Raw genomic sequence first — 25854 nt, 5'->3', positions numbered from 1 at the left:
TTTCTGTTTAAAAGAGTAAAGCAATACTTTAGTGTGTTGTTATATCCCAGAGTAACACCAAACTGTAGAGGTTACCCCCCTAAGAAACCTATATTTTTAGTAGTTTTTCAGTTAAATGATTTCCCATGATATAAGAATACTTTAATAGCAATATTATGCTGTTACTACAACATACAGCTTTTATGATCTGCTAAAGATTTTAACAAAAAAATACAATTCTAAGGATTGCTTGGTTGTAACAGAAGACAGTGTAAAAGCACCTGGACAACCAAATTCTCCTGTTAGGTAGGATCTAATATTCCTTGGTTCAGGTTTTTAAAAAAATTCCAGTAAACAACCTTAACTCTACAAATAAATCTGTCCTTAAAAAGAAAAACAACCCAAAAACTGTCTGGCTGAAAATGCAAGAACTCCCCATACCAGCTCCAGCAACCTGGCAACACAACCACAACCTGCCAAGGCCACATGAGGTTTAGCTTAGTTGATTTTTTTTGTTTTCCCACTTGAAAAAGGAACAAAATGGGCTGTTTTTCAACAGTAACAGAGAAAAAGAGGCAGACAAACACAGTGGGAGGAGATTTCCTCGCCAGCGCCGTGGTGATGTGCGCCCATGTTGGTCATGTGCATCAGTTAAACAGTGAATTATGGTGGATCACTGCTGCTTTGCTACCTGACAACAAGAAAGAGCTGCAGTGGAACATTTTCAGCTGTCAGGAGTCAACGTGTGAAGATATTTACACTTCGCTGGGGACCATCCGGGAGAAGAAAAGGTTTTAGCACTCAGTAAAAGCAAACTTGTTTATAATGGAAGGATAATCTGTGTCTGTTGGGGTTTCTTTAATTTTACGAACTTTAAGATGAAAAGAAAGAGTGTAGCTGATGTTTTAAGACACTTGCTCCACAGCAGTTGTTTCTGCAGTGATCTGGACTTCAGCTGCTACCTCCTTGGGGCTTTTCTGCTTCTCTTCATCCTCTTCTTCCTCATCGTCTTCCGCGCCAACGTCTTCATCGTGCTCTGGGACCGCCAGGCCAGCCAAACCCTCCCCATTGACTTCAGGCTCAACATTTGCTGATTCTCCATTGACTGACACTTCTGCCTTGATGGTCTCCACTGTAGGAGGACTAAGGGTCTCCCGAACCTCTTCCACAACCACCTCCTTGGTGCGCACCTCCCCTGAAGGCATCTTACTATCTAGACCTGCCAAAACCGGAATCTCCACGTGAGCCCCTTCTTCAGGTGATCGCATTTCTTGAGCAGGCCCGTCTCCATCTCTGACCTTCTTCACATTGAAGGTCATTGGGGAAATCTTGAAAGAGGAGGCCCTGGCAGTTGGAGACTTGGGGTGACTAGGGGTGAAGCTCTTCTTGATTTTCTCACGCTTCTCTGGGGGCACAATCTTGGAGGTAATCTGGGTTACCTTTTCTCCAATCTTCTCGCGTGTGAAGGCCTTCTTTATGGTATCAACCTTCTTCAGACTGGAGCGTTTGAACTTGTCAGACCTTCTTTCAAATCTGACAGGAGTAAACTCGTACTCCAGCGTCTCGTCATCATCTTTGTGGGACGCAGCACATGCGAGGTCAGCATCCTCACCTGAAGACAGGCTGACTTTCTGGAGCACGTCGTCTTGGGTACGACTGCCTTCCACTGAATCGCAGATGGACGGGGGTGGCTGGATGGTGGATTCAGCGTCATACTGGCTTGGTACGGGAGTCTTGGGGGAGTGACCGCCACCTTTGACCGCCACACTGGTGGGGATCTCATTGTCTTCCTATTGGGATAGAAAAAAAGAAAGAAAAATGGAAAAACGTTACATATATACACTATATTGCCAAAAGTATTTGCTCACCCATCCAAATTATTGGAATCAGGTGTTCCAATCACTTCCATGGCCACAGGTGTATAAATTCAAGCACCTAGGCATGCAGACTGTTTTTACAAACATTTATGAAAGAATGGGTCGCTCTCAGGAGCTCAGTGAATTCCAGCGTGGAACTGTGATAGGATGCCACCTGTGCAACAAATCCAGTCGTGAAATTTCCTCGCTCCTAAATATTCCACAGTCAACTGTCAGCTGTATTATAAGAAAATGGAAGTGTTTGGGAACGACAGCAACTCAGCCACGAAGTGGTAGGCCACGTAAACTGACGGAGCGGGGTCAGCGGATGCTGACGCGCATAGTGCGAAGAGGTCGCCAACTTTCTGCAGAGTCAATCACTACAGACCTCCAAACTTCATGTAGCTCAAGAACAGTGCGCAGAGAGCTTCATGGAATGGGTTTCCATGGGCGAGCAGCTGCATCCAAGCCATACATCACCAAGTGCAATGCAAAGCGTCGGATGCGGTGGTGTAAAGCACGCCGCCACTGGACTCTAGAGCAGTGGAGACGCGTTCTCTGGAGTGACGAATCGCGCTTCTCCATCTGGCAATCTGATGGACGGGTCTGGGTTTGGCGGTTGCCAGGAGAACGGTACTTGTCTGACTGCATTGTGCCAAGTGTAAAGTTTGGTGGAGGGGGGATTATGGTGTGGGGTTGTTTTTCAGGAGCTGGGCTTGGCCCCTTAGTTCCAGTGAAAGGAACTCTGAATGCTTCAGCATACCAAGACATTTTGGACAATTCCATGCTCCCAACTTTGTGGGAACAGTTTGGAGCTGGCCCCTTCCTCTTCCAACATGACTGTGCACCAGTGCACAAAGCAAGGTCCATAAAGACATGGATGACAGAGTCTGGTGTGGATGAACTTGACTGGCCTGCACAGAGTCCTGACCTCAACCCGATAGAACACCTTTGGGATGAATTAGAGCGGAGACTGAGAGCCAGGCCTTCTCGTCCAACATCAGTGTGCGACCTCACAAATGCGCTTCTGGAAGAATGGTCAAAAATTCCCATAAACACACTCCTAAACCTTGTGGACAGCCTTCCCAGAAGAGTTGAAGCTGTTCTAGCTGCAAAGGGTGGACCGACGTCATATTGAACCCTATGGATTAGGAACGGGATGTCACTTAAGCTCATATGTGAGTCAAGGCAGGTGAGCAAATACTTTTGGCAATATAGTGTATATATTTTTTGTTCATTTATAAAGTCAATGTATAATATAGATGAATAAAGACCTGCATTTTATTTCAGTGTTAAATGCTGTTTAAAGTAACAGTTTATAATTAAAAATGTCTCCGGACCTTTACTGGTCGTTAATTTTCTTGATTCAGACCCTGCTGATTTTTAGTTAGAGATCCCTGCTCTAAAGTCTTAAGAGCTGGTTATCCTCCCGCAGCAGTGTGTCGCAGTGAGCTTGTCACAGATATATTTGATTTATGCCCAATATTGAAGCGTGGTCTGCGCCATGTCATTCCACAACACAAGAGGGACAATCACCAACTAGCTGTGGGTCTAGATACGGCCGAGGCGGTGACGTAGTGCAAACAAAAATGGGGAAGTTTTTGTGACAACAGAGGGACATGAGGCCGAAGAAGAGCAGGGATCCAGGTGGAAAAAGGGTCCAAGCATTCTTGCTCACCTCGCTCTTCTAGTGGTTCCATCTTAACGAGTCGTTTTCCACAATGGCGGTCATACAAACAAAACAAGCCGGTACGGTACCAAACAGGAAATATGCATAATGTTGAGCGGACGTACATTTGACCAATCAGAGGCCTCCTGTCTGCGGCACAGTCTATAGACGTCCTGGTTTCTGAGTATAAATCAGCCTTTACTCTAAACATTGATTACTGAGTGAATTGGTTTGAGCTGGTGTGAAGGATTCCTCGAGCTTAGTGGTTTTTACACTCGATTCCTTGAGAATTCTACATCTATGTCACTAGCATCAGTCAAGTTCTGCAGAGTTCTGCTAATGAGCTCATACTGGAGTCAGGTGTGTGAAAGCAGAGATGTATCTAAGCTGCAGGACACCCGCCGTCGAAGATTTGATTAGAAGAACACTGCAACTACCTATGCCCCCATATTTGTCTGTGTTTCAGTCCAGTTAGTCAGGCAACTGCAACCGACTAGATTCTACAGACCGTGCACATCTAGGGCAGCAAATTTATATTTTTCAAATTGAATTGAAAGTAGTGTTAATTTGTCTTTTTTTTTCTTTTTTTCAGGAATTGTAGCAGTGTGAATTTTGACCTTTTTTAACCTTTGCAGTTACACCAAGAAGCAAATGCCCTGCTCTCTAATTACTAAGCCACATCCTATAGTAGCACATGGTTTATATTTAAACATATTTAGACATAAATCATTGTTTTGGCTTTAATGTTATTTTACAGAAACCATAATGTTATCTCATTTGGCCTCATCTTTCTAGCAACAGTTTTTTATTGATTCAGTTAAACAAAAGCCAACTCCAAAAGTTGGTTTTCCCACATTTCATAACAAAAGCACTATGTTTAACAAAACCTCCACCCTTTGATATAACCTACAACTTAAAGGTACCAGTACTAACAACTTATTAATGTTGTGAAGTTACAACTAACTTGTTTTTTTTTTAATAGACTTAAAGTCCTTATATTCCAAACTGAAAAATATTTTTTTTCACCCAAAAAAATTAAGTTTTTTTTACAGTAAAGTTAGCAGCTGTGTTTGGAATCATTGTCTGGTTGATGATCCATATTGGACGAAACTTCGTGACTTAAACTCGCAAGAATCAAGGATTGCAAGGTTCTCAGGTTCAGGGGCTGCAAGACCAGTCTGGTTTATCAGCTGTTCCATTCACAACTGTCAAGATCTTAGCAATGATGACTGGCTTAATTACTCATTTCATTCACCTGTCCAATTCTGCCCAGTTTCTCATTACATTTCATCTGATCCACTTGCTTCTGCCTCTATTTAAACTGCTTGCATCCAGTCATTAGTGCCAGATTACTCTTATTCTCTCATGCCAGTAGTGAGTGTTTACCTTAGTGTTTCTGATTACCTGATCCTGACCTGTTCTGCCTCTCAACCACTGAGCCTGCCTGCTCCGGTCCGGACGGTTTGCTGAACTGTCTTTGGACTCCTGGACCTCTGAGTCTGCCTGTTCCCATCCTGATCCGTTTGCCTGACCTGGCTTTAGACTCATGGACATCTGAGCCCGCATGTTTACATTCTGATCTGTTTGCCTGACCTGGCATTGGACTCCTGGACCTCTGAGCCTGCATGTTCACATTCTGATCTGTTTGCCTGACCTGGCTTCAGACTTCTGCTGCAGTATCTGGGACACTCTGGGCAGCCCTCTGGCTGGACCCTACCTCGTTTTCTGGGCACGGGCTGTACTCTAACTAGAGTTTCCTGCCTCAAATGCCCTAGCCGCTGTTACTGCAGATCCACAGCCCATTATTGTAATAAACGCCTTTTGAATAATCCCACTGTCTGCCTTTCCTGAATAATGAGTCCCCTTCTCTGAATCATGATAACAGCTACTGGGCCTTATTCAGATTCGGTTTTGCAAACCTTAATCATACCGGCATATCATTTCTAAAGACATTTTGACATGAAACAATTTTTGAACTGCCAAGCTTTTTTAAAATAGAGATTTTGTGTTTGTTTGGACATTTCTCTGAGTATATCACACTCTCACCCTGAGAACAGATCTTTTTATAGTCATCTTAAATCAGTGGGCAGTTGCAACTCTAAGGTTCGTTGTTAGAGCAGAAAACTGACAGGGCATTTACTTTTATGGAGGATATCAGGTAAAACAAACTGGGAATTCCCTTTTCTTTTAAAGCCTGTGGAAGCAGAAAAATGTATATCCTGATTAAATAAATGATGACAGTGTAGAATGGGATTTGTGTTTTAGTAAATTCGAGATAATATTTAAACAATATGCCCAGAACGTCACACAATTTATCTTACGTGTAAATACAAATAGCTAGATATTTAAAAACAGGTAATATTTCTTTGACGTTGTAGAAAAACCTTTAGGATGAGTACAGGGTTTAATATATTTTGGCGTGAAGCCTGGGTTGGTCTGAACAAACCAGTCTCTGCATGCCTTTCACATTTTCTTCCCATGAATTCTGAGGTATTTTGCTGGTTTCTTTTAAAGGATTCCAACACTTCTCTATATCACTCCCCGCTTCCACAAACACACCGATAGCCATAAAGAGAGTGGAACGGAGGGGAATGAGTTTCATATCCAGAGCTTCAATGTGTTTTCACATTTTAGTATCCCTTTTCTACTCACGCTTTGACTTATTGCCCACTCATCTGTGCACAATCAAGCAATCTAGTCAAGCAAGCAGACACAGTACAATGTTCTTCTCCACTAGGGATTTATGAGCTCGCACTCCTCCGTCGGCCTCCTTTTCCGCCCATCCCGAAGAGTGGAGGTGCAGCTCCAGTGGCTGATATACTCCACCGAACACGTGAAATGCTCATAAACAAACCCTCCATGCTGGCAGCTTACAGAATCACCTGAGTTTTTAGTTAATGTGTTAATGTGGCCCTTTGTATTGTAAATTCCACTTTTTTACGATCCACATCACATGTTTCTTTACAGTTTAGTTATCTTGTATCTAGCCATCTTACTTAGACACTTGTTTACTTTTCCTGCTGATTTTCCATTTAAAAATTAACCAAAGTCCAAATACAAACTTTAAAAGTGTTTTTTTTTAAAGTTAGATGAAAAAATGAGGAAGAACTCAGGATTTTTCTACAGTCCTGCTCGCCTCTCTACCAGAGACCATTGTGAGCCCAGATCACCTGTGTTCAGTGAAGTGATGCAACTTGCATGGATGAATAAAAGTGCAGCAAAGTATGACTGAATTTCAAAGAATGCCTGGAAGCTCCTGAGCCAATATAGGTGTGCTTCTAGCAACATCATGCCAGGCGTAACAGAAGGTCTCAGCATTCCACGACTTCTGAGGTACTGGCAGCATACTAACAGACCCGAGTGACTAGATGCTCAAGGATTTCTTTTCTACAGCTTTCCGTTTTCTGTTTTAGAAGAGTAAAACTGAAAGAAGTTAACATTTTTTAATTGCTGTTTTGTCCTAATCTGTCATGTGATTTCTGAAGAAATGTGTTGCCGCTGTACACAACGCCCCGCATTCAAAGAATCTTGCAGACAACTCGTACCTCCTACCTTGATCTAAAAAAACCGCAGCTATAAATCATGGCCTCAGGTGTAGGCCGAATATGGGAAATATCTCAAAGTAAGGAAAATAAATCTGTCAGTGTGTTCTCGAAGAAGACCAACCCTAGCCTCGAGAACAGGGATGTATTTTTTAAATGGGGGAAAGAAAAACTTTACAATATACAACACAGGTGCCAGACCCAATAAAGGAAGAGAACGCCTGAAAAATAAGGAATATGTGCTGCAGTTGAGTTTAATTTAGCCTTTTTGATTACAAATCAAGTGAGTTAAAGGGATCTTTTTAATGGAGGAAAAAAGCAACATGTTTTAGTCTCTGCATTCAATTATTTTGAACATAAAAAGGTCTTTGAAATATGTGGCGGTAAACAGAGAGCTCAGCTAAATAATGGAGGAAGCTGCTGTTAGACTGTTTTCTGTGTAGTTACGTTGAAAAACCTGCAAAGATGAAGCAGAAAAAAATGAGTACCATCAAGTTTAATCACATCTTTAAAAAAGTTATGTATTTTATGACGCTCTTAAGTTGAAATAGAGGATCTATACTGAAACCAAGAGTCTGGATTTTACAGTTCTTAGTCAGGATGTTACTTCTGATATGATTTCTTAGTTTTATTTTTAAAAATATCCATTTGGCTTTAGATTTTAGCTTCAAGTATCATTCATACATGAGGGCAAATCTTTATCAACACAAAAAAGCAGCCTGTTAAAGCATCGATTGGGAATTATTGTGATTTAATCATTTCCAGCCTTAGATACAGGTTTAATTCTCCTTAGCTGTTTACTGCATTCAGTGATTTTATTATATTTGCAGATTTTCGAGAATGCAGAGAGAAACCGCTCATTAGCTTTAGTTTGTCATTTATTTGGGGAAATTCGTGTTAATATTATACATAAAATATTTCAAAATCAATATTTAAATCCTAGATTTTTGAAAAAAATAGGCCATATTATTTATATTGGGTTTTTTTTTTAGTTACATTTAGCCTAGAAGTCATAATTTTCACTCTGTAATCAGCAACTAATTTGAGAGAATGTGATTTTTTTAAATCTTTTAAGTCAGAATATGAAAAAAACTTGAAACCCTAATCTGAATCTTATAAGTTTTAATTTGTCTTTCTGCTTTCTGCAGTCCGACACATGTGAAGCTCTGGACAAATTGTGAGATAACCATCAAAGCAAACAATCACATAATTAAGTCTGAATATTTTTAGGTTGTAAACAGAAAGCAGGAAACTTGCCTGTAGTATTTGTTTATCCTTTCTGAACTTTTCTCCTTTAAACAGTGACTACGATTAGAAATAAACGGATCAGCATTTCCTCTACATATAGGTTTTTAATTTTTAAATTTTTTGACATAAAATCCCAACCCCAAAGTATCCCCTATATATAAAAAATTTGTTAAAAAAAAAAGACAGGTAATGAGGTGAAAATATCCAAGCAGGAGGTATTGAACAAATAAAAAAATATATATTTTATGATTGAGAAATGATCGGCCACCTTCACCAGGTCATGATAAGACAAATGAGCTTGTTTTAGTTTCTTATACATAAAGACAACAAATAATACGCTTCCTGGGTAATTTAGTGATACCAAGGTGCCTGAAGATGGCTAGGAGGAAAATACTCAGGTTGCGACACGTCAGACTCTGATTTGGCTCAGGCATGTTTCTGTAAAACCAGAGCAGGAAAGAAGATCTGTATGCAGCAGAAACTGAAACTTGGAGTAACTAAAAAGATCCAAACTATGTCCACTTAAAAGCTGACTCACTGCAGCATTATCGTTTTCGGTTGTGGTTAATTTAACATCTTTATTTTTGTTTGTTTGTCTGCCTAAACAATCAAACGGTATAAAAATGAACCTGACTCCAGTCTAACCAGTCTTGGAAAGCACACACTACGCCACAAACAACCATTTTTCTCAGAACCGTTTGCCCCAGGACTGTCCTGTACGACTGCACGCACCTCACTTCCTAGCATGTTCTCTTGGGAACCTCATTAATTAACATCCCCTCAGAGGACAGATTCATTAGTGAGGAGGATGCGATGCAGTTTGTGTGTTTTTCCAACGCGTGTGTGCCAGAATGCATTCTTCAGCAGCCAAGTCGGACAAAAACCTTTCAAAAGAGCAAAAAAACAAAGATAATTCAGCCTGACAGCAAAGAGCAGTGCACGTTAAAGGGCACATACTTCGAAGATACTGGTGTATAGTTATGTCACCCCATTGAACATTGTATTTATCAGTTGCATGCTAGAATAAGCATCTAATTGTAAGCTCTGAAGCAAAGCTTGTGTGATGACACTCATTGTGCTGCTCAAACAGGGATTAGGGTGTGGCTCGGTGAGCTGAAACTGTGTCTAGGAGCAGAGGTGGCTTCACCTTACAAACCAATGACTACACATGAAACTGTATCCCTTTTGTTTAGCTTTATTTAGCTCATCTTTGTACACAGCAAGTACATCCATTTTAAATGAGCAGATGAGTCTGACCTTTTCTTTGGAGTTTAGTCTCCCTCGTAGTTTTCGACAGAAAGGTGTAAATTATTAGGTCGTTTGAAAGACCTTAACAAATGGCTATGAAAATGTAACCTGACTCCGCCAGATGGATTTGCTCCGCATATCCATCTGGAAACCTTCCGTTGAAGTAATTTTGGGAAGGGGCGAAAATACTGGTTAGCTGATTGGCCTATGTTGGTGATAGACGGGTCAAATAAACCAATCAGATCAACGAAGCATACTGTATGACATATTATAGCTGAAGTCTGTAAGTTTTTAAAAATCACTTTTTTGTCATATTGGCTAAAACTGTCCCTATGCTCAGACAGCAGTACATGTGATATGTAACCTGTGAAAAAAAACTGCTTCAATTGGTCCCGCCTACTGCCTGTATTTCAATCTGGAAAGAATATTTCAGGACGAGACAAAACAACCAATCACAGCCAGAGGAGTGTCAATCACAGCTCACACACGCTGAATCCCGCCCCCTCCCTCTCATCGCTGAACCTGCCGCTGCCGCCCGGCTGCTGCAGTCAGGAGGACGAGCGTCGTGGAAGTCATGGCGGAGCGACAGCCACCAGCGAAAGAGAAACTGCCCTTACTGCCCCTGCCGACAACTGCTTACACGGCAAAGACTTCAAAAAAGAAGATGTCAATGGAAGAGCTGCCGCGTACGCTGCTTGGACGCTTCTGGTCGCATGCGGTAGCCGCGCAGATGCTGTGAGAGGGGTGGAGCTTGGAGGTGGGGCATGAGTGAAGCAGACAGGGTGGGGGAGTGGCGTGAAACCTGTTTTTCTTCAAATTTTCAGTCGAAGTCTGCTCTCTTCTCAATGTTACAGACTGCAGCTTTAAAAGAGCGACGACAAAAACACAACCACAAGCCAGGCACAAGCCAATTGATAGATCAAACTCCTGACGAAACCAGTCGGGAGAAGAGCAAAAACATCTTTTCCTCTGAGAAAAGCCTCCAGAGCAGTGTTTTGCTCTTCTTTCAGTGAAGAAATACAGTGTAATTCCGATAAAACTTGCTCGATAGCCACGCTAACGCTAGTTTCATCGGCTGAAGCCGCCATGTTCTTTAGACTGAACTTTCGCGCTTCTCGTTGCGTCACACCTCAACCCGCCTCAAAGCCAACGCTGATTGGACGTTCGTTTGGTGAACGGCTCCAAATTTTCTTTAACGGAGAGTCTCCAGACTGATCTGCGAGTGAAACCTTGAAAGCTCGCGAGATCAGGATGGTCTCACGAGGCTAATGAAAATGACCTTCACTATGAAACAGCAGTGTTTATTCTGCTTCGGTTACAATTAATGGACAAATATAGAAATAAAAAAAGGTGTGACATCGCAGAAATTTTGATTACATTATAAAAGAATGAAGATTATAAATGTATATAGCCGGGCCTGAGGAACTGGCCTAATTAGATAAACTACTGGGGAAAAACATCAGTTCTGACACGCAACAGGCAGCTAATATTAAGGTGTATTAACCCTTTAAAGCCCGATCCAAGAATAAAACAAAACAGAAAATTACTTTTTTTTTGGTTCTAATTCCTTATTTGCCCTTTTAACAAAATATGTAAAAAGAAAAAACAGAAATACATTTTTGATATTAATAATTTATTACTATGCGATAAGTCAAGATTATTTTTTGTGTAGTCTTCTACTGGCTGTTATCAGGTATATCTGATTGTGTACAATAGGATTTTGAGCAAAGTTTTTACCATTAAATTATGCAAAAGGTGTCAGACGCAAAACATTTCAGAAACCGTATGTATCAAATATGATACATTTGGCATTATAGGGTTTAAGTCCCACATCACAATGATAAGTATCCTAATTTTTTTTTTATGATTAAGGAATCAGAAATATGTAGTAGAACTTCTGCTAAAGTGGAAATACCAGTAAGGATGTCCTGATCTGATATTGATATCATATATTGGTCCAATACCAACCAAACGGGCTAATGTTGGATTATAATTGCGTCTAAAATCACCAATACTGTAATGCTGGTAGAAACGCTCTACTCTTAAAGTCATGGAAATTATTATTATACCAGCTTTTCTTATTCTTTTTTTTTTTAGAAATAGAACAAAACAAGTTTTGACTGATAATTGTTTGAATAAACATTTGAGTTTCACCTTTTTTAGTTTCTGTCGTAAAATTTATGAACTTTGTGTTGATATTCTAATGTACCGAGGTGCAGCTGTGTATATTGTAATTAAAATGTTTCTTCTAGCTCTTTATTAAGAACCCGACTGACAGGAAGCCTTTAAATGAAATGATAATTAACAAAAAGAAAAACTGGGTGTTCATCTTTGCTTCCTTTCACCCCCGGCTGCTCTTTACATCCGCCCGTCTGTAACATGACCCGGTTTATTCAAAGCTTCAACCAAAACACTTCTGTCTCGCTGCAGACCATCGCATATGCATTCAGGGAGTAATGCTCTGGCATCTCCACCTGAAAGCCGACTGATTGTGTAAATCTTCCCTCATCTGCATATATTTTGATCTGCACCCCCCACTGCAGAGCTGAGGATGTTTTACGACCCCACTGAAGTTTGATGAGCCCTCTCTGGACACAGGAAGGAAGGAGAGGAAATGGAACTCTCTGATTTCTCATCATACCATGAAGTCAAAACACGATAAGCTCTGTGCACGCTGAAATCCATGCAGCAAACAAAATGTTTCAACCCACCATTGTTTCCTTAACATATTACTTACAAGAGGTGTTCCAATTATCTGTTAACTTGGCTTTGATTCAACATTCCTCGTGATTTCTGAAGAGCTGGAATTAATCTATTAGACTGTAAAACAAAAACAAAACTTTTGTTTTGAGAATTATTTATGGGATATTCTGTGTTAGGCTGGGCAATTCCAACCCCTTTAAAGGCTAAATTTACATGCCTCACTTAATGATCCAGGTCATATTCATTCCAAAAAAGTAAAAAAAAAAACAAAAAAAAAACAACTGGACTTTGTTTCCCAGTTTGAAGACGTTTCACTTCCCCATCCCAATGTCCCTTTCAGAGACATAGACAGGTATAGGGTATTGCAGGGTAAAAAAAAGAAGCCAAATGACCCCCATTCCAAAGGGGTGGACCTGTTCTTCCGTTTCAATTTTCTAAGCCGAAACAACGTTTCATTGGGCACTATTTCTGACATTTTGAATAGAAAAAGCTTCCTGGATGGGAAGCAAAACGACTTCAAACTTGGAAACAAAGTCCAGTGGATTGATGATGTTGAGTTCAAGCATCACCTCAAGTAAAGATAATAGAAAAAGGAGGTAGATTTGGTCTCCTAGATCTGCTACTGGAGATGTCTGCAACCCTCCACATCCTGAGACTACTATTCAGAGTGATTTTAGGCATTGTTTACAGTGAGAATAACTTGATTTAAATCTTATTATTAATCCAAAGGGTCTAATATGATGTAGCCCAAGCTTTTCCAGCTTTCAGAGTTTTTGTCAGGCAACCTTGCACAAATTATGCCCAAAATATCAACACAAGTCAAGACTTACTTTCTACTTAAAATAAACAGTTTATTAAAGATTCTAAGTGATAGTTAAATAATCCTAAAATCATACTACCTTTAAGCAGATTAGATTTTCTGATTCTCTTTGAATATAAACATCTCCTTGGCCGCTCCATACCCATTCAGAGACATTCTTTTGACTTAAGAACCTTAAATCTTTGCCAAACCGGTTTCTTTCATATCCCCACCCCTCCCCTCAGTGTCAGAGTAGCAGAAAACCCGCCATGTTTACTCACCTCTGAGCTTGTGCAATCATCCAACACAATAACTTAGTGAGGCGCGGTGTCATGGTGACGTGATGGTAAGCCGAACGGACCTGCAATCTTAAGGCCAACCCATATTTTACAAACTTTATATTACGTTGTGTTTACCTATGTTCTATTGCACAGGCTTTCTAGTTTGCATGAGATAGTAGTCACCATCAGAACGTCAGCCATAGCCGACTTTATTTCTCTTTCCTCTCATCAAACAGATGGCATCAGTAAGCCCTCTCTGCTTCTCTTGATCAGTTCCCACCTAAGGAACGATGGAAATAACATTTTCCATGGTTCAGTCCTGCTATTCCTCCACATTTCCAGCTTTAGTTGGACCAGTTCTAGCTACTAATCCAACCCTCCAAAGAGCTGCAGTGCAGACCCATTCTTTTTCATATCTGAACCATTGTTTGATACGGGCAAAGCGGAGATAATGTTGGACAATGTTTACTCTGTACAGAGGTCAAAGGGCAAGTGGGTCTAAAGAGAAAAAAACAGGAATTCAGCATTGTCAGAATTAGATCGAATCAAAAAGAAAAACAGCAGAAGGAACAAAATGCTGATTGTTTTTCCTCTTCCTGACATGAATGTCAAGGCTTGCAAAGTAATCAGATGGTTGTAAAAAGACACACAACCTCTGAAGTCTTTTAAATGTTCCTCTATTTCCCATCATTAGAAAACGCTTGTAGAACCAGAATCAGTGAGAGGCAGCAGTGGTTTTCTGTCGGACATTACCAGCCTCTACATCACCTAGCTGGATCTTTGGTTCCCATCTTTCCAACTTCGTAGGTATTTGATTTACGTTGATCTCTGCAGGTCTGATCACAGTTTCTTTCAGTTGAAGGTTTAAACTTTTGCATGACCAAAAAAAAAAAAAAAATAAAATAAAAAATTGATTCTTTTGTTTGGCAGCCATTTTGTGTTAGCTTCCCAGCTGAGTTTGGGATCATTGTTCAGTTGATGACCAAGTTTCAGGGAAGCCTCAAATGTCGTAGCCTCGTGAGACCATCCTGATCTTGCGAGCCTTCAAGGTTTCACTCGCAGATTAGTCTGGCTACTTTCCGTTAAAGAAAATTTGGAGCAGTTTACCAAACGAATTTCAAACAGCGTTGGCTCTGAGGCGGGTTGAGGTGTGACGCAACGAGAAGCGCGACAGTTCAGTCTAAAGAACATGGCGGCTTCAGCCGATGAAACTAGCGTTAGCGTGGCTATCGAGCAAGTTTTATCGGAATTACAGAGTATTTCTTCACTGAAAGAAGAGCAAAACACTGCTCTGGAGGCTTTTCTCAGAGGAAAAGATGTCTTCTCCCGACTGGTTTCGGCAAGAGTTTGATCTATCAATTGGCTTGTGCCTGGCTTGTGGTTGTGTTTTCGTCGTCGCTCTGTTAGTGTGTCATATGCTTCGTTGATCTGATTGGTTTATTTGGCCCGTCTATCACCAACATAGGCCAATCAGCTAACCAGTATTTTCGCCCCTTCCCAAAATTACTTCAACGGAGGGTTTCCAGATGGATATGCGGAGCAAATCCAGCAAATCCATCTGGCGGAGTCAGGTTACAAATGTTGGACAGTCGGCCTCACATTTGATTCTAAAAAACACGCTGAAAACAAGCAGTCAGGGGGCATCATGACTGCAAAATGCACAACCAAGCCAAAATCATCATCCTTCATTACAATGCTGGAAACTAATTAAGGCTAGACCTTAATTTGGTTTTCTCCAAACATTAAGCTGAGCTTTTGGACCAATCCAATCTAAATTAGTCCCTTCTGTCCAAGATATCATGGAAAATATTGCTCTTGATTCAGATCAGATCAGGTTGTTTTTAGAGGAGAGATTCTTGTTCAACTATTCCTTTCAGCCATGTTTGTGTTTTTCCTGATTGTTCAGTTTTGAACTTTTATCTTTAACCCAACTGAAGCCTAATAGAGGCTGAGATGGAGCTTTTTGGTGCTTATTTGTCATTTGATTTCAGGCTGTGACTCAGGCTGAATCTGAGACGTCCACCCTCTGGGAAGATTAGCAGCTGTGTGAGACGTTTTTCACATGGGAATAAACCCTTTCTCTGTAGAAAGATGGATTCAGATCATTTGTAAAATATCCGACAAACCGTTTCTTCTCTGAGGTTATTCCTGATGTTTCCATGTTGGCATTATCTTAACTCAAACTTGCCTTTTCCAATGCTGCAAACTGCCCAAACTGCTGCTTTGAAAAGGTAATCTCCTCCACTTTTTTTTTTCTTTTCTGTCTTTATTCATCTTCAATAAATAAAAAAAAGGTTAACTTTGTTTTGTGCTTGTTAGAATTAACTACATTTTTTAGAACCTGGCAATGAACAGATCATGTTAATGTCCAAGAATATAAAAAAAGAGTATATGCTTACTGCTTTACATGACTATATAATACAATTTTGTACTTGTTTTCTGTATGTGAAACAGCAGAAGTTAAATACAGCTGTTGGAAACAAATCAGCACTGGAAAAATGGAGATGTTAGTAGAACGATCGTCGTTAACTCGTTTATACCAAAGCTAAAATGACAAACATGCAAACTATGACCTGCCTGCCTGAACAAAACAAAGCAGCTCTGTTAGGCATTAAAAAAGCTGGTTCACAGTTTTAATTTATATTTTTTTAGCTTTTATCAAAGTAAAAATAAAAGCTCCATCAAAGACATCTGGAGAGTTCCCTGTAAACCTAATACCATGAGCCTGCAGTAGCAGTCCTCTTGGGTTCTCGTACATTATCAGCTCTTCTCTGTGTAATTAAAGCAGAGCGGGTGTTTTACTTTAGGAATCTGCAGTTACAAACTTGCCATTTGCCTCCAAGACTGAAAGAGTTGAGCTAACTCGTCAAACCTGAAATCAGGTAGGTGAAGAGGCCTGCTCTACACGCAAATATTCTCCAAACCGTCGTCTAATTTCCCACCCAAACTTTTCTCTTATGCTCCTGTCATCAGATGAGAAATGCAGCTTATACAATCTTTTTTTTTGTTTTTTAACAATATGCATCATTTTTCTTCTCTATATTTATCTCTGGCTTTGTGTTGCGCCGTAAAGCCCTGAGGATTATCTGAGGAATGAACCCCAAAGGGAAAGTAAGAATGATAACAAAGCAGGAAAGCAGGCTGTAAACAAACGTCATTGTTCATTTAGAGCGCACGCCTTAACAGGCCTCAAACTCATAGTATTATCATGGAGAACAGGTTTATTTATTCTCCCTGCAATCAACCGTCTCTCGCTAAAAAAAATGCTGGTACATTTAAAAAGTTCATGCAAGTATCTTTTTGGGCTCTTCACACTTTTTCACTCCAATTCTGCAACTTTAAAATAATATAGAGCAAATCAAAATCAACAAACACACAAAAACTGACCTTTCCTAAACATCGCTCATCGCTTTATTGGCTCATAAGCCATGTGAACAACCTGAAACCCTCAACTTTACCGCAGGGGCATATATCACCATGAGGAACATTAGACAAAACTGCGGCTGCAGCCTACAGCCAGCAGCCTGCTGTAACCTGTGGAGGCGGGTCCAATTCCCAGTGAACATTCACAGCATGAGATCAGCACAGGTAACTGTTGCCAAATGACTTTGCACAAATATCATACATTATGCATGAATTACATACGAGGTAAAAATGCTATAAACGACTTCATAATTAAACTGGTTGCCAAAGAGTCATAGGCCCCATTTACAAGAGGTTTAATTGTGATTTATAACCAACTTAAAAGGCATATATCATGCAAAATCTTTTTATTTTTTTTTGTTGGTGATTTTAACTGTTATAATGCTATTCCCTCATCAGAATAAGGCAGAAAGTAGCATTTTGCTGGATTATCTTTATTTAATCCTGTCCTGTGAAAATAAGCAGTTTGGATATGTTGAAATAAGAAGCCTAAGGAAGCGCCAAGCCTAACCATGCTGTGCCTGCACTGTCAATAAAGACTCACTTTCTTCAGCCAGGTAGGGATGATATGAGGCAGAGCGCGATGATTCCAGAGGCTCTCTTAGCACCTAATCTGTACAGGGTAGCAGCATTTATTTTAAGACTTTGTTTAGCCTTTAAAATTAGTGACATGGCAACCAAATAAAATGAGTTCACCCGGAGGGAAAGGTGGCTTTGCATTAGTGTTTTTCTTTTGGGATTGGAAGAAAACATGTGACATTTCATAACAAAATAACCACATATTTTTATTTTATTTTATCATATTTTTGCCTAGACACGATTTTGAAAGGCTTAAAAAAAGGCATTATATAGGACCTTAAAGTTTTGTTCTTTGCTAAGAAAAATAGAAAAAGTTAAAAGCAAAAAAGTGCTGCACCAATCAACAGAACATTTTTAAACTAAGTCATCAGTAATTGCCAATGTGTAAGCCAAATAAAGAAAAATCTGACTGCTGTTTTTCCTCCAATGTTTAGATTCTTTGAATGCATCAAACACAGTAAAGACCAGGTGAATATTAGGGGCGGATGTTTTCATGCAGGAATAATGATATTTTAATCATTTCTCTTTTGCATTGGGTCTAAATGTGATAAATGAAGGAATATTCAGCATATTTTTGTTAATCTTAAGGTCAATGCTTGTTAAACGTATTCAAACATGTAGCAAAGGGTTGAATGCTCCGTGATTAAAACTCCAAAACACAAAGAAACCACAAAAAAAACAAGTAAACTACTGCAATAACCAAAAGCATCAGTGTTAAAATCATACAGCTGAAAACTCAATGAAAAGAAATTAAAAGAAACAATAAAACCTAAATGGTGTTTAAATGCTACAAAACATGTCAACATTAATGTGAGTTTACTTCAACAACATACAAGTCATCAGCTATAACATAGATCCCATATTTCTAGATCCTCTCTAAGGATGATCATTGGAAAGGGACAAAGACTGAAACTGTTAACAGAATTATTTCTATCTCAGGAAAAGGTTTGGTTACTTTTTCAAAGAGAAAAACCCCAAGCAAACAATAAAGTTTTACTACTACAACAGCAAAAACTTGTGCAATGTATAATGTGCAATTACTATTCGATACCCTGTGCAATAACCCGTTTCTCTATATCTATATATACATTTTAAGTATATATGTATATAACTATATATATAAATATCCATATATAAAAACACTCATGTAAACACCTTGTGCAATAACCGTGTATAAGGATCCTAATATAAAAAAATAAAAAAAAAGCTGTCACATTTGGACGCACTGTATATATCCCATGCACCTTGTTCTTCCTTTGGCACATTCTTCTTCTTTGACTATTTGAGCGTATGTAGCGAGTACTGTACATTTCTTCAGTGTGAGATCAATAATTTCAATCAATGATTCACTGTTCAGTCCGTTCATTGGTTAGCGTCCTTTGACAGGAGAAACAGAGGTAAACAAAAGAGGTAGATGCTTTTTTTGAGCTTACAAATTTGGACATTTTAATCAACAAAACTTGTTTTTTGTTCCAATTTCATATAAAATGATCTGAGATATATACACATTGATTTTGAAACAATGTATTAAAGGTCATATTGGGGCTTTACGATTTATTACAAAGATTTAGTTTACTTATGCAGCTAAATCTACGGTACAATGGAAACCTGGCTATGGGAAGATGTTTTGCTCAAGTTTGTAGCAAACAGCTGGAAGCACCATTGGATGGAAGTCAGATCACATTCACACCATAGGAACTACTCTTTTGGACGAAGTATACTCGCTCTACTGTGGGCTTGCGCCGTAGTCGCCATGTACCCTTTTACAGTCGATACAGATGTAGGTGCAGTATTCGCAAAAACCATGTAGGGGCAGTGATCAACATAACAATTGGAAACGTCGAGAAAAAACAAAAGATGACATACTACTTTTAAAATGGCCGAACACAGTATTGATTGTTGAACTATTTATGATTGTTGAACAACAGTAGGTGTGTTTTATGGCAGCTATACAGAAATATACAGTAGAATTAATGGTAGGTTTGCCTGCTTTTGTTTATAAAAGCAGGTTTGGTTTATAAAAGATATAAAAAACAGTGTTCTTTTACAAAATAAAAGCTGAATGCATTGTATAATATGGGTAGTTGTTTCAGACTTGATATATGCTGTATGTTATGGAAACAAAAACTAAAATCCTGGTTTGTACCACAGGATTGGCCACTAAACTCCCTAAACTGAATAAACATCAACAACCCTGATTTTAACCACACTGTTCCACTGGAACATTCTGCACTGATTAATGTCAGTACAGGCAACCTTGATTGTAGAGAAAAACATTATATCCTCACATTTGGAACAAGGTTAGCGTGCGCCAAGTTAGAAAAATTCGTAGGAACGCGACCATGTGCGCTGTGCAAAACGGCGAGTATAAACCAAGCTTTTAGCAGCTTGGAGACCAACTCCTTCAACCACTTGTTTCCATCCACCTTATTCACATTTACATGACCTAACGCCGGGCATACACTGTACGATTTTTTCAATCGTTGCACGCAGCTACAGCTAACGATGTGTGTTCTCACAATGTGCGGCCCGACGCTCTGATGCGATCTATCTGCTCACATCTATCCATCTGTACGTCGGACTCAGCTCTGCAGCGAGATGGAGCAACTCGGACTCGTCTATCCGGAAGCCAAACGAGTAGAAGAAGAATATGAAGCTCACTAGAGTGAAACCTTGCTAATTTGTGCAATTTTGTGCTGAAAGAAAGAAAAGGTCTAGGCAAACGTGGCTACTACAGTCTGTCAATTGTATGGAAAGAACTCCATTTCACCCACCATACTTCTCTTTTCGTCTTAGAGGAAGAAGAAGAAGAAACTGAGCTATTTGCCCACAACTGCCTTTACAAAGGCCAACTGAATTTTGAAACCTGTTTTATTTTCTCCCGACTTCAAGATTCCTGATTGGTAGGTGGTCGTAAGAGGCTGCCCCTCGTTTTACCCTGTAAACTACATGATCAGGTTGAAAGTCGACCCGATCAAAAAATTCTCGCACGACCAAAGAATCGGCCCGAAAATGGCAAAAAATCTTACACTTTGACACAGAGGTTGTTTTAATCAGACTGAACACCTTAAGTGTGAAAACATGTAAATACCTGAATTCCAGGAAGTTGAGGTAAATGCTTAGAGGGAAATGGTGAATGGAATTTTCTGAGTTTCTTAAGCAGAGAGGAAAAATAAAACAGGCTTTTACTTCCTGCTGTTTGAAGCTGGATTAAGTCACAACCTTTGATAGTGTGTTGATAGACAAAGCTACATGACAGTTGGTAACAAAGGAAACAATGTAAGAGGGACGGGAGCTTTACTCATCGCTTCAAACCTCCAGAGACTTGTTCAAAACTTAGATCTGCGCAGCAATCCCTGATCCCACGCTTTCCATCCCATGAGGCTCCATGCCTGTGCCGCACGTCCACAGAATGACTCTCATTATGCTTAAATTCATTTTGACGGCTGGTTCGCCGAAGCTGTTTTGAGAAATAAACAGCAATAGGAAACTTTTTGAACTGCTCAGAAATAGATGACTTCTGTCACTGGAAATTAAAGCTATGCAGAACAAGATAAGCTGCTAGGGAATCTTTGGGGCTGCTTAAAGCCTAAAACCAATCTGCAGGATGAAAGGATCAATTTTAGCTCTACAAACGAGTCTGAAAAGTCTGCATGCCTGATGTTTGGGGATTCTGCATGTTTGGTGAGACGGCAAAGATTTAAAAGAGGACAAGAGAAGCACTGATGCACAACAAAACAGTCCCAAGAATCAGTAATTAAGGCCTCATTAACCAGTTTGCAGAGCGGTGCAACAGAGCAGCAGAAATCGCTGATTGACCGCAGCCAAAACATGGAGCAGTATGGACCCGTTCAAAAACGAGCAAAGGCTTTCCACCTCAGCTATCATCCACAGAAACATAACTGTTATGGACCAATCATGGAGGGGCCCGCCTGGCCTTGGCAGCGGGTAAGTGTTATTGAACTTCTGAGGGAATTGGGACAGGTGGCTCAAACAAAGACGAGAGGAAGGGGGGCGGTTAAACGCAGGAGAAAGCTAAACTGCAGAAGCAAAACCAGATAGTTAGTGAAGCATAAAGTGATGGGTGCAGATAAGAGTCAAAAAATCAGCAGCGCTCAGTTAATTCAATCCTCCCTCCCCTCAGGCACGGCGAGGCTCTCATACACCCACAGTAACTGCATACACCTTAGCATTAAAAAAGGCAGAGCTGCATGCACACACATGCAGACGAAGCCACCCGTCAGCTTCGTGGCAGGCCGCCCTGCACTCGCCTGCAGATTGCATGCACCTTTAAACCGGGCAGGTTTAAAATAACGTCTACATGATGATCACTTCGGGGGAGACAACTCTACCCAAGTGGGAGGAGGGGGGAAACAATTGATCAGCAGCTCCTCACCTGGATGCAGACCGAACCGGCTTAAACAGGTTGAGGTCTTGGCACCTGCTGCTTTTGAACAACAGAGCCTCAGTACTAGGGGTGTAAATAATAATCGTTTTGTGTCGATGCATCGATCCAAAAGCCGACGATCCGATGCATCGACACGTCCGCAAGATAATCGATTCATGTTTTTTTTTTCCTCCGGTCTATTTTTATCCATTTGCTCCTGGGCGTAATTCTCCCTCCCGTGCTGCGGTGGCGCTAAACCTATTCTGCCCTCCTACCGCGCTTCCTGGTTATACTCTTACAGCAGTTTGTTGCAGCAAGCCTCACACAGACCTTTTTAAAATATGCTCAGTATTGAAGCGTGGTCTGAGCTACACACTGTGGGTCTAGATACGGCCGAGGCGGTGAGGAAGTGGGGGCGAGTTTAGTCCGACGACGAAAAAACATGAGGCCAAAAAGAGCTGAGATCCAGGTGGAAAAAGGGTCCCAGCGTTCTCGCGCACCTCGCTCTTCTGGCGGGTCAAACTTCACGAGTTGTTTTCCGCAATTTCGGTCATAAAAACAAAACAAGCCGGCCTCCTGTCTGGTGCACTGTTTGCGGTCAGCTACAATCTGGGAGAGGAGCAGCGGAGCGTCTCTCAAGGGGGCGGTGATGTCAACACTCTGAAGCCTTCTTCTTCTTCTTTTTTTTAATGGCGGTTGGCAAACAACTTATAGGTGCATTACCGCCACCTTCCAGAATGGAGTATGGACCAGACAAACTATTATATTCTCCCTAAAATACCCGTTCTTCTTAGAAAATTAAAAAATACTACCAAAAACTACATCCCCAGATGACCTTTGAAACAATTCCCTTATATCTAGTTTATTTTTATTCCTGTCTAACTCTCTAAGCAACATCTCTCTTTCCTGAGTATATTTATTACTAAAAAAATATGTTGGACAGTTTCTCTGGAGCCGAGGTATTGCATTGAACTCATTACACTGATATTGTGCAGTATTTTTGCAGTATTTTTTGATGCAACTTTTCTACTTCTGTTATTTGCTGTTGTTTCTCAATAAAATGCATAATGATATTACAGCTTTCATTGATTTATTTCAAACTTGAAACTTTGTTTAGCCTGTAAGGTGTAAAAAAAATAATAATAATAAAAAAAAAATAACAGATTAATCGATTAATCGAATCGAATCGTCGTGTATTCTTGAGTATCGAAAATAATCGAATCGTTGGGTCAGGAAATCGATACTGAATCGAATCGCCATGATGGATGTGATTTACACCCCTACTCAGTACCTGGGAAACCAGATAACGACGGCGGTAAAGAGCTCTCTGTGGCACTGCCTGAGTAAACAATGCATCCCCCCCCCCTCTTTTACAGGACACACACACCAGGAGAAAACCCCACACACACACTCCTTCTAGTAAGCTGGGCCCTATCAGGTTTTATGGCTTTGAAAGCGACTACTGTACATGCAGATGAACTTCTGGGCAAGTTTTCCAGGTGAGAGGAAAGAACCAAACTCAGCATCTGATCTAATAAACCAGTGAGTGTGTGTGAACTCCTCCTGCAGCCTGTAAACAGATCCCAGTCCAGAATCAGCATCTAAAGCCCTCCTCTATTATCCCCTGCAGCTCAGAGTCTCAGACACACCCTTCTTTTCTGGAGCACAGAGGAAAAGCTGATCTCTGGATATTTTCCTGGGATCATTTTTCGGACCTCTGTAGCAGTTGCTCTCCACACAGAGCGGTTGGTCAGAGGTTCAGTCAGAGGCGTTTAAGGAGGTGTAAACGCAACGAAGCTTTCAGCCAGTCGGACATACACACACACCCTGAACACACCCACTACTGCAGGCAAACAGGGATGCAAATAGGACACAAATGTGGCAGAGTATGATCAGGTAGAGGAGTGGATCCCTCTAAAGTAACTTTCCTATTCATTCAATTCAATTCAGTTTATTTATATAGCGCCGATTCACAACACATGTCATCTCAAGGCACTTTCCAGTTCACCAGATCATACAGTCAAACTGATTCAACGTTTTCTATCTAAGGAAAACCAGTTGATTGCATCGACTCACTGACTCAAATGCAATCCCTTACACTAAGCATGCTTGTAGCGACAGTGGAGAGGAAAAACTCCCTTTTAACAGTAAGAAACCTCTAGCAGAACCAGGCCATCTGCCGAGGCTGACTGGGGTTAATGATGCATTGCTTAAAAGTGAGGTGTCCCTTATTCTATGAAGTAAAGTTGCTTTTTGGTGCTGCAGAACCATAATCAGTGGAAATAGCTTGGAGATCACCATTGCATAGCCATGCAGCTCTGATTAAAAACACATATATGAGTTTTTCCGCCACAGATATGAAACAGAATTAGGTCAGGAACACACTGGAGGTGGAGGAGAAGCTGTTTAATGGACTTAAACGTAGCTTTTACATCCCAGAAGCTTTTTTGAAACAAGTTATCTGCTGCATTAGACGACTTTCTTAAAAATCTGAATTTTTTTAGCAATAATAGAGCATATCTAAGAGACTTATGGAGAACAAAAAGGGACCTTAAACTTTAGGAGTTCCCTTTAAATAGATCAGCCACAATAAAAACTCAATCATTCGTTCTTGGATTTAGAAGAAGCTGGTGTCGCCATTCCCAGCAGAACCTCACACCTCCAGTTTGTGACTTTGGCTTCCTGCCCGTTTCATCATGACAGCTCAGACTAAAACCAACAACCTGACTGACATCAGTGTAATCACTGGGTCTGTTGTTTTAAATAGATCTGAAACCACACTGACTGCCTCTCCTCCATAATAACCTGCTGTTTTGCTGCAGTTTCACAAACTCATCCTGCAGATCTGTTTTTATTTCCCCTCACCTGGTGAATGAGTTTCTCTACATGCATCAGAACATCCACCATTTTCCTTTTAAATTGGACTGAAGGTTTAGGTGCAGCTTCACAAGCTCTGCATTTTTTTTTCTCCATCAACTCACCTGGAAGATGATGACTTTAAAGTGGTTCCTCTTCAGCAGGTGGCTGTGGTTGGCCTCCAGCTTCTTCACCTGCACCGCCTGTCTGTCCAGACGCTCCTTCACCTCCTTCACGTTGCAGTTGACTTTGCGGGAGCGCTCCAGCAGCTTGCTCACGCTGTTGGCGGTGCTGAGGTGGGCCTTGGTCAGCCGGGTCACGTCGCCCTGCACCACCCGGACGGCGCCCTCCAGGTCGGCCTGCCGCTGCTCCATCCTCTGCTGGTTTTCCTGCACCGCCCCCATCATGTTCATCAGCTTGTCCAGCAGCGCCACCACCGTGATGGCGCTCACCTGGCCGGGGGCGGATGGGGAGGAGGCCGCCGTGGGGCTGGTGGGGCTCTTCGGGCCGTGCCGGTTCAGGGTCCCGGTGGGAGTCGGGGAGCAGGGGGCGGAGGACGGGCTGATGTGGAGCTCCGAGTTCTCGGGCTGCAGCTGTGGGATGGTGTGGGTGCTGCCAGCGATGCTGACGGACAAGCTGCCGGGCTCTGCGTGGGACCCTTCTTCTTCCATGGCGCACAGGTGATCGGATGGATGGGTAGGGGGGGGGGGGGTCTTTCACCTGAACTCAATCAGTTCCTCTGTCAGGAGGCGCAGCAGCTGGAAGTCGCTGTCAGTCTGTCAGCTCCTGAAGGCGGACTGAGCAGCTCCTGGCAGTGGGTTCGGCCTCCACGCCCCTTTCTGACACGCACAAACACGCCGTGAACTTTCCAAACACCTCCCCTGCGGGCCAAAGGGAGGGGCCGCGTTGCTATGGGTAACGTGCAGGCCTGGCCCTGCTGGCTGCAGAGGGAGGGCGTTTGGACCGACTGCTGGGAGCTTTTTGGGATCCTGATGCTTTGGCTCAGCTCACCTTAGAAGAACCGGTTCTTTCTACTTTAAAACGTTCTTTCAGTCAGGATCCCCTTCTACACTCTGTGGTTTTCTAACACAAGGCAGTCTAAAGGGAATTTAACAATAATAAAAAGTAATATATAATGACCCATCTTGATTAGAACATCAATACATTGGAGGTCTTCAACAGGGGGTCCACAAAGGCACTGCCTGGGGTCACAAAAGTTTTGGTTGATTAGACTTTATTTATATTCCCCCTGCATTTTTTTTTCCACTAATAGAAATGTCTTTA

The 25854-nt window shown here is 41.3% G+C and overlaps 1 protein-coding gene across 1 annotated transcript; it reads right to left on the bottom strand.

Annotated features, from left to right (window-relative positions):
* Nucleotides 1–312: 312 nt before the first annotated feature.
* On the bottom strand, nucleotides 313–25376 carry LOC119782115 (caveolae-associated protein 2-like). The gene is made up of 2 exons (XM_038282910.1): nucleotides 24696–25376; nucleotides 313–1769 (listed from the first exon to the last, which is right to left on the bottom strand). Exons 1-2 carry the CDS (start codon nucleotides 25239–25241, stop codon nucleotides 885–887), a joined length of 1431 nt encoding a protein of 476 aa, XP_038138838.1. The 5' UTR covers nucleotides 25242–25376; the 3' UTR covers nucleotides 313–884.
* Between the last annotated feature and the right edge of the window lie 478 nt (nucleotides 25377–25854).

Source organism: Cyprinodon tularosa, unplaced genomic scaffold (assembly GCF_016077235.1).
Source record: "Cyprinodon tularosa strain WSP-4 unplaced genomic scaffold, ASM1607723v1 ctg189, whole genome shotgun sequence".
NCBI classification, from domain to species: Eukaryota; Metazoa; Chordata; class Actinopteri; order Cyprinodontiformes; family Cyprinodontidae; genus Cyprinodon; species Cyprinodon tularosa.
The sequence above is the reverse complement of the archived record's forward strand: the minus strand, read 5'-3'. Positions and strand labels throughout refer to the sequence as shown.

What these genes read in the sequence shown, in the direction of transcription:
- LOC119782115 (XM_038282910.1), bottom strand. Translation starts at nt 25,241, where the DNA reads ATGGAAGAAGAAGGGTCCCACGCAGAGCCCGGCAGCTTGTCCGTCAGC. An exon ending in TTAAAGTCATCATCTTCCAG is followed by an intron (nt 1,770 to 24,695) that starts GTGAGTTGATGG and finishes CTATCCCAATAG; the next exon opens with GAAGACAATGAGATCCCCAC.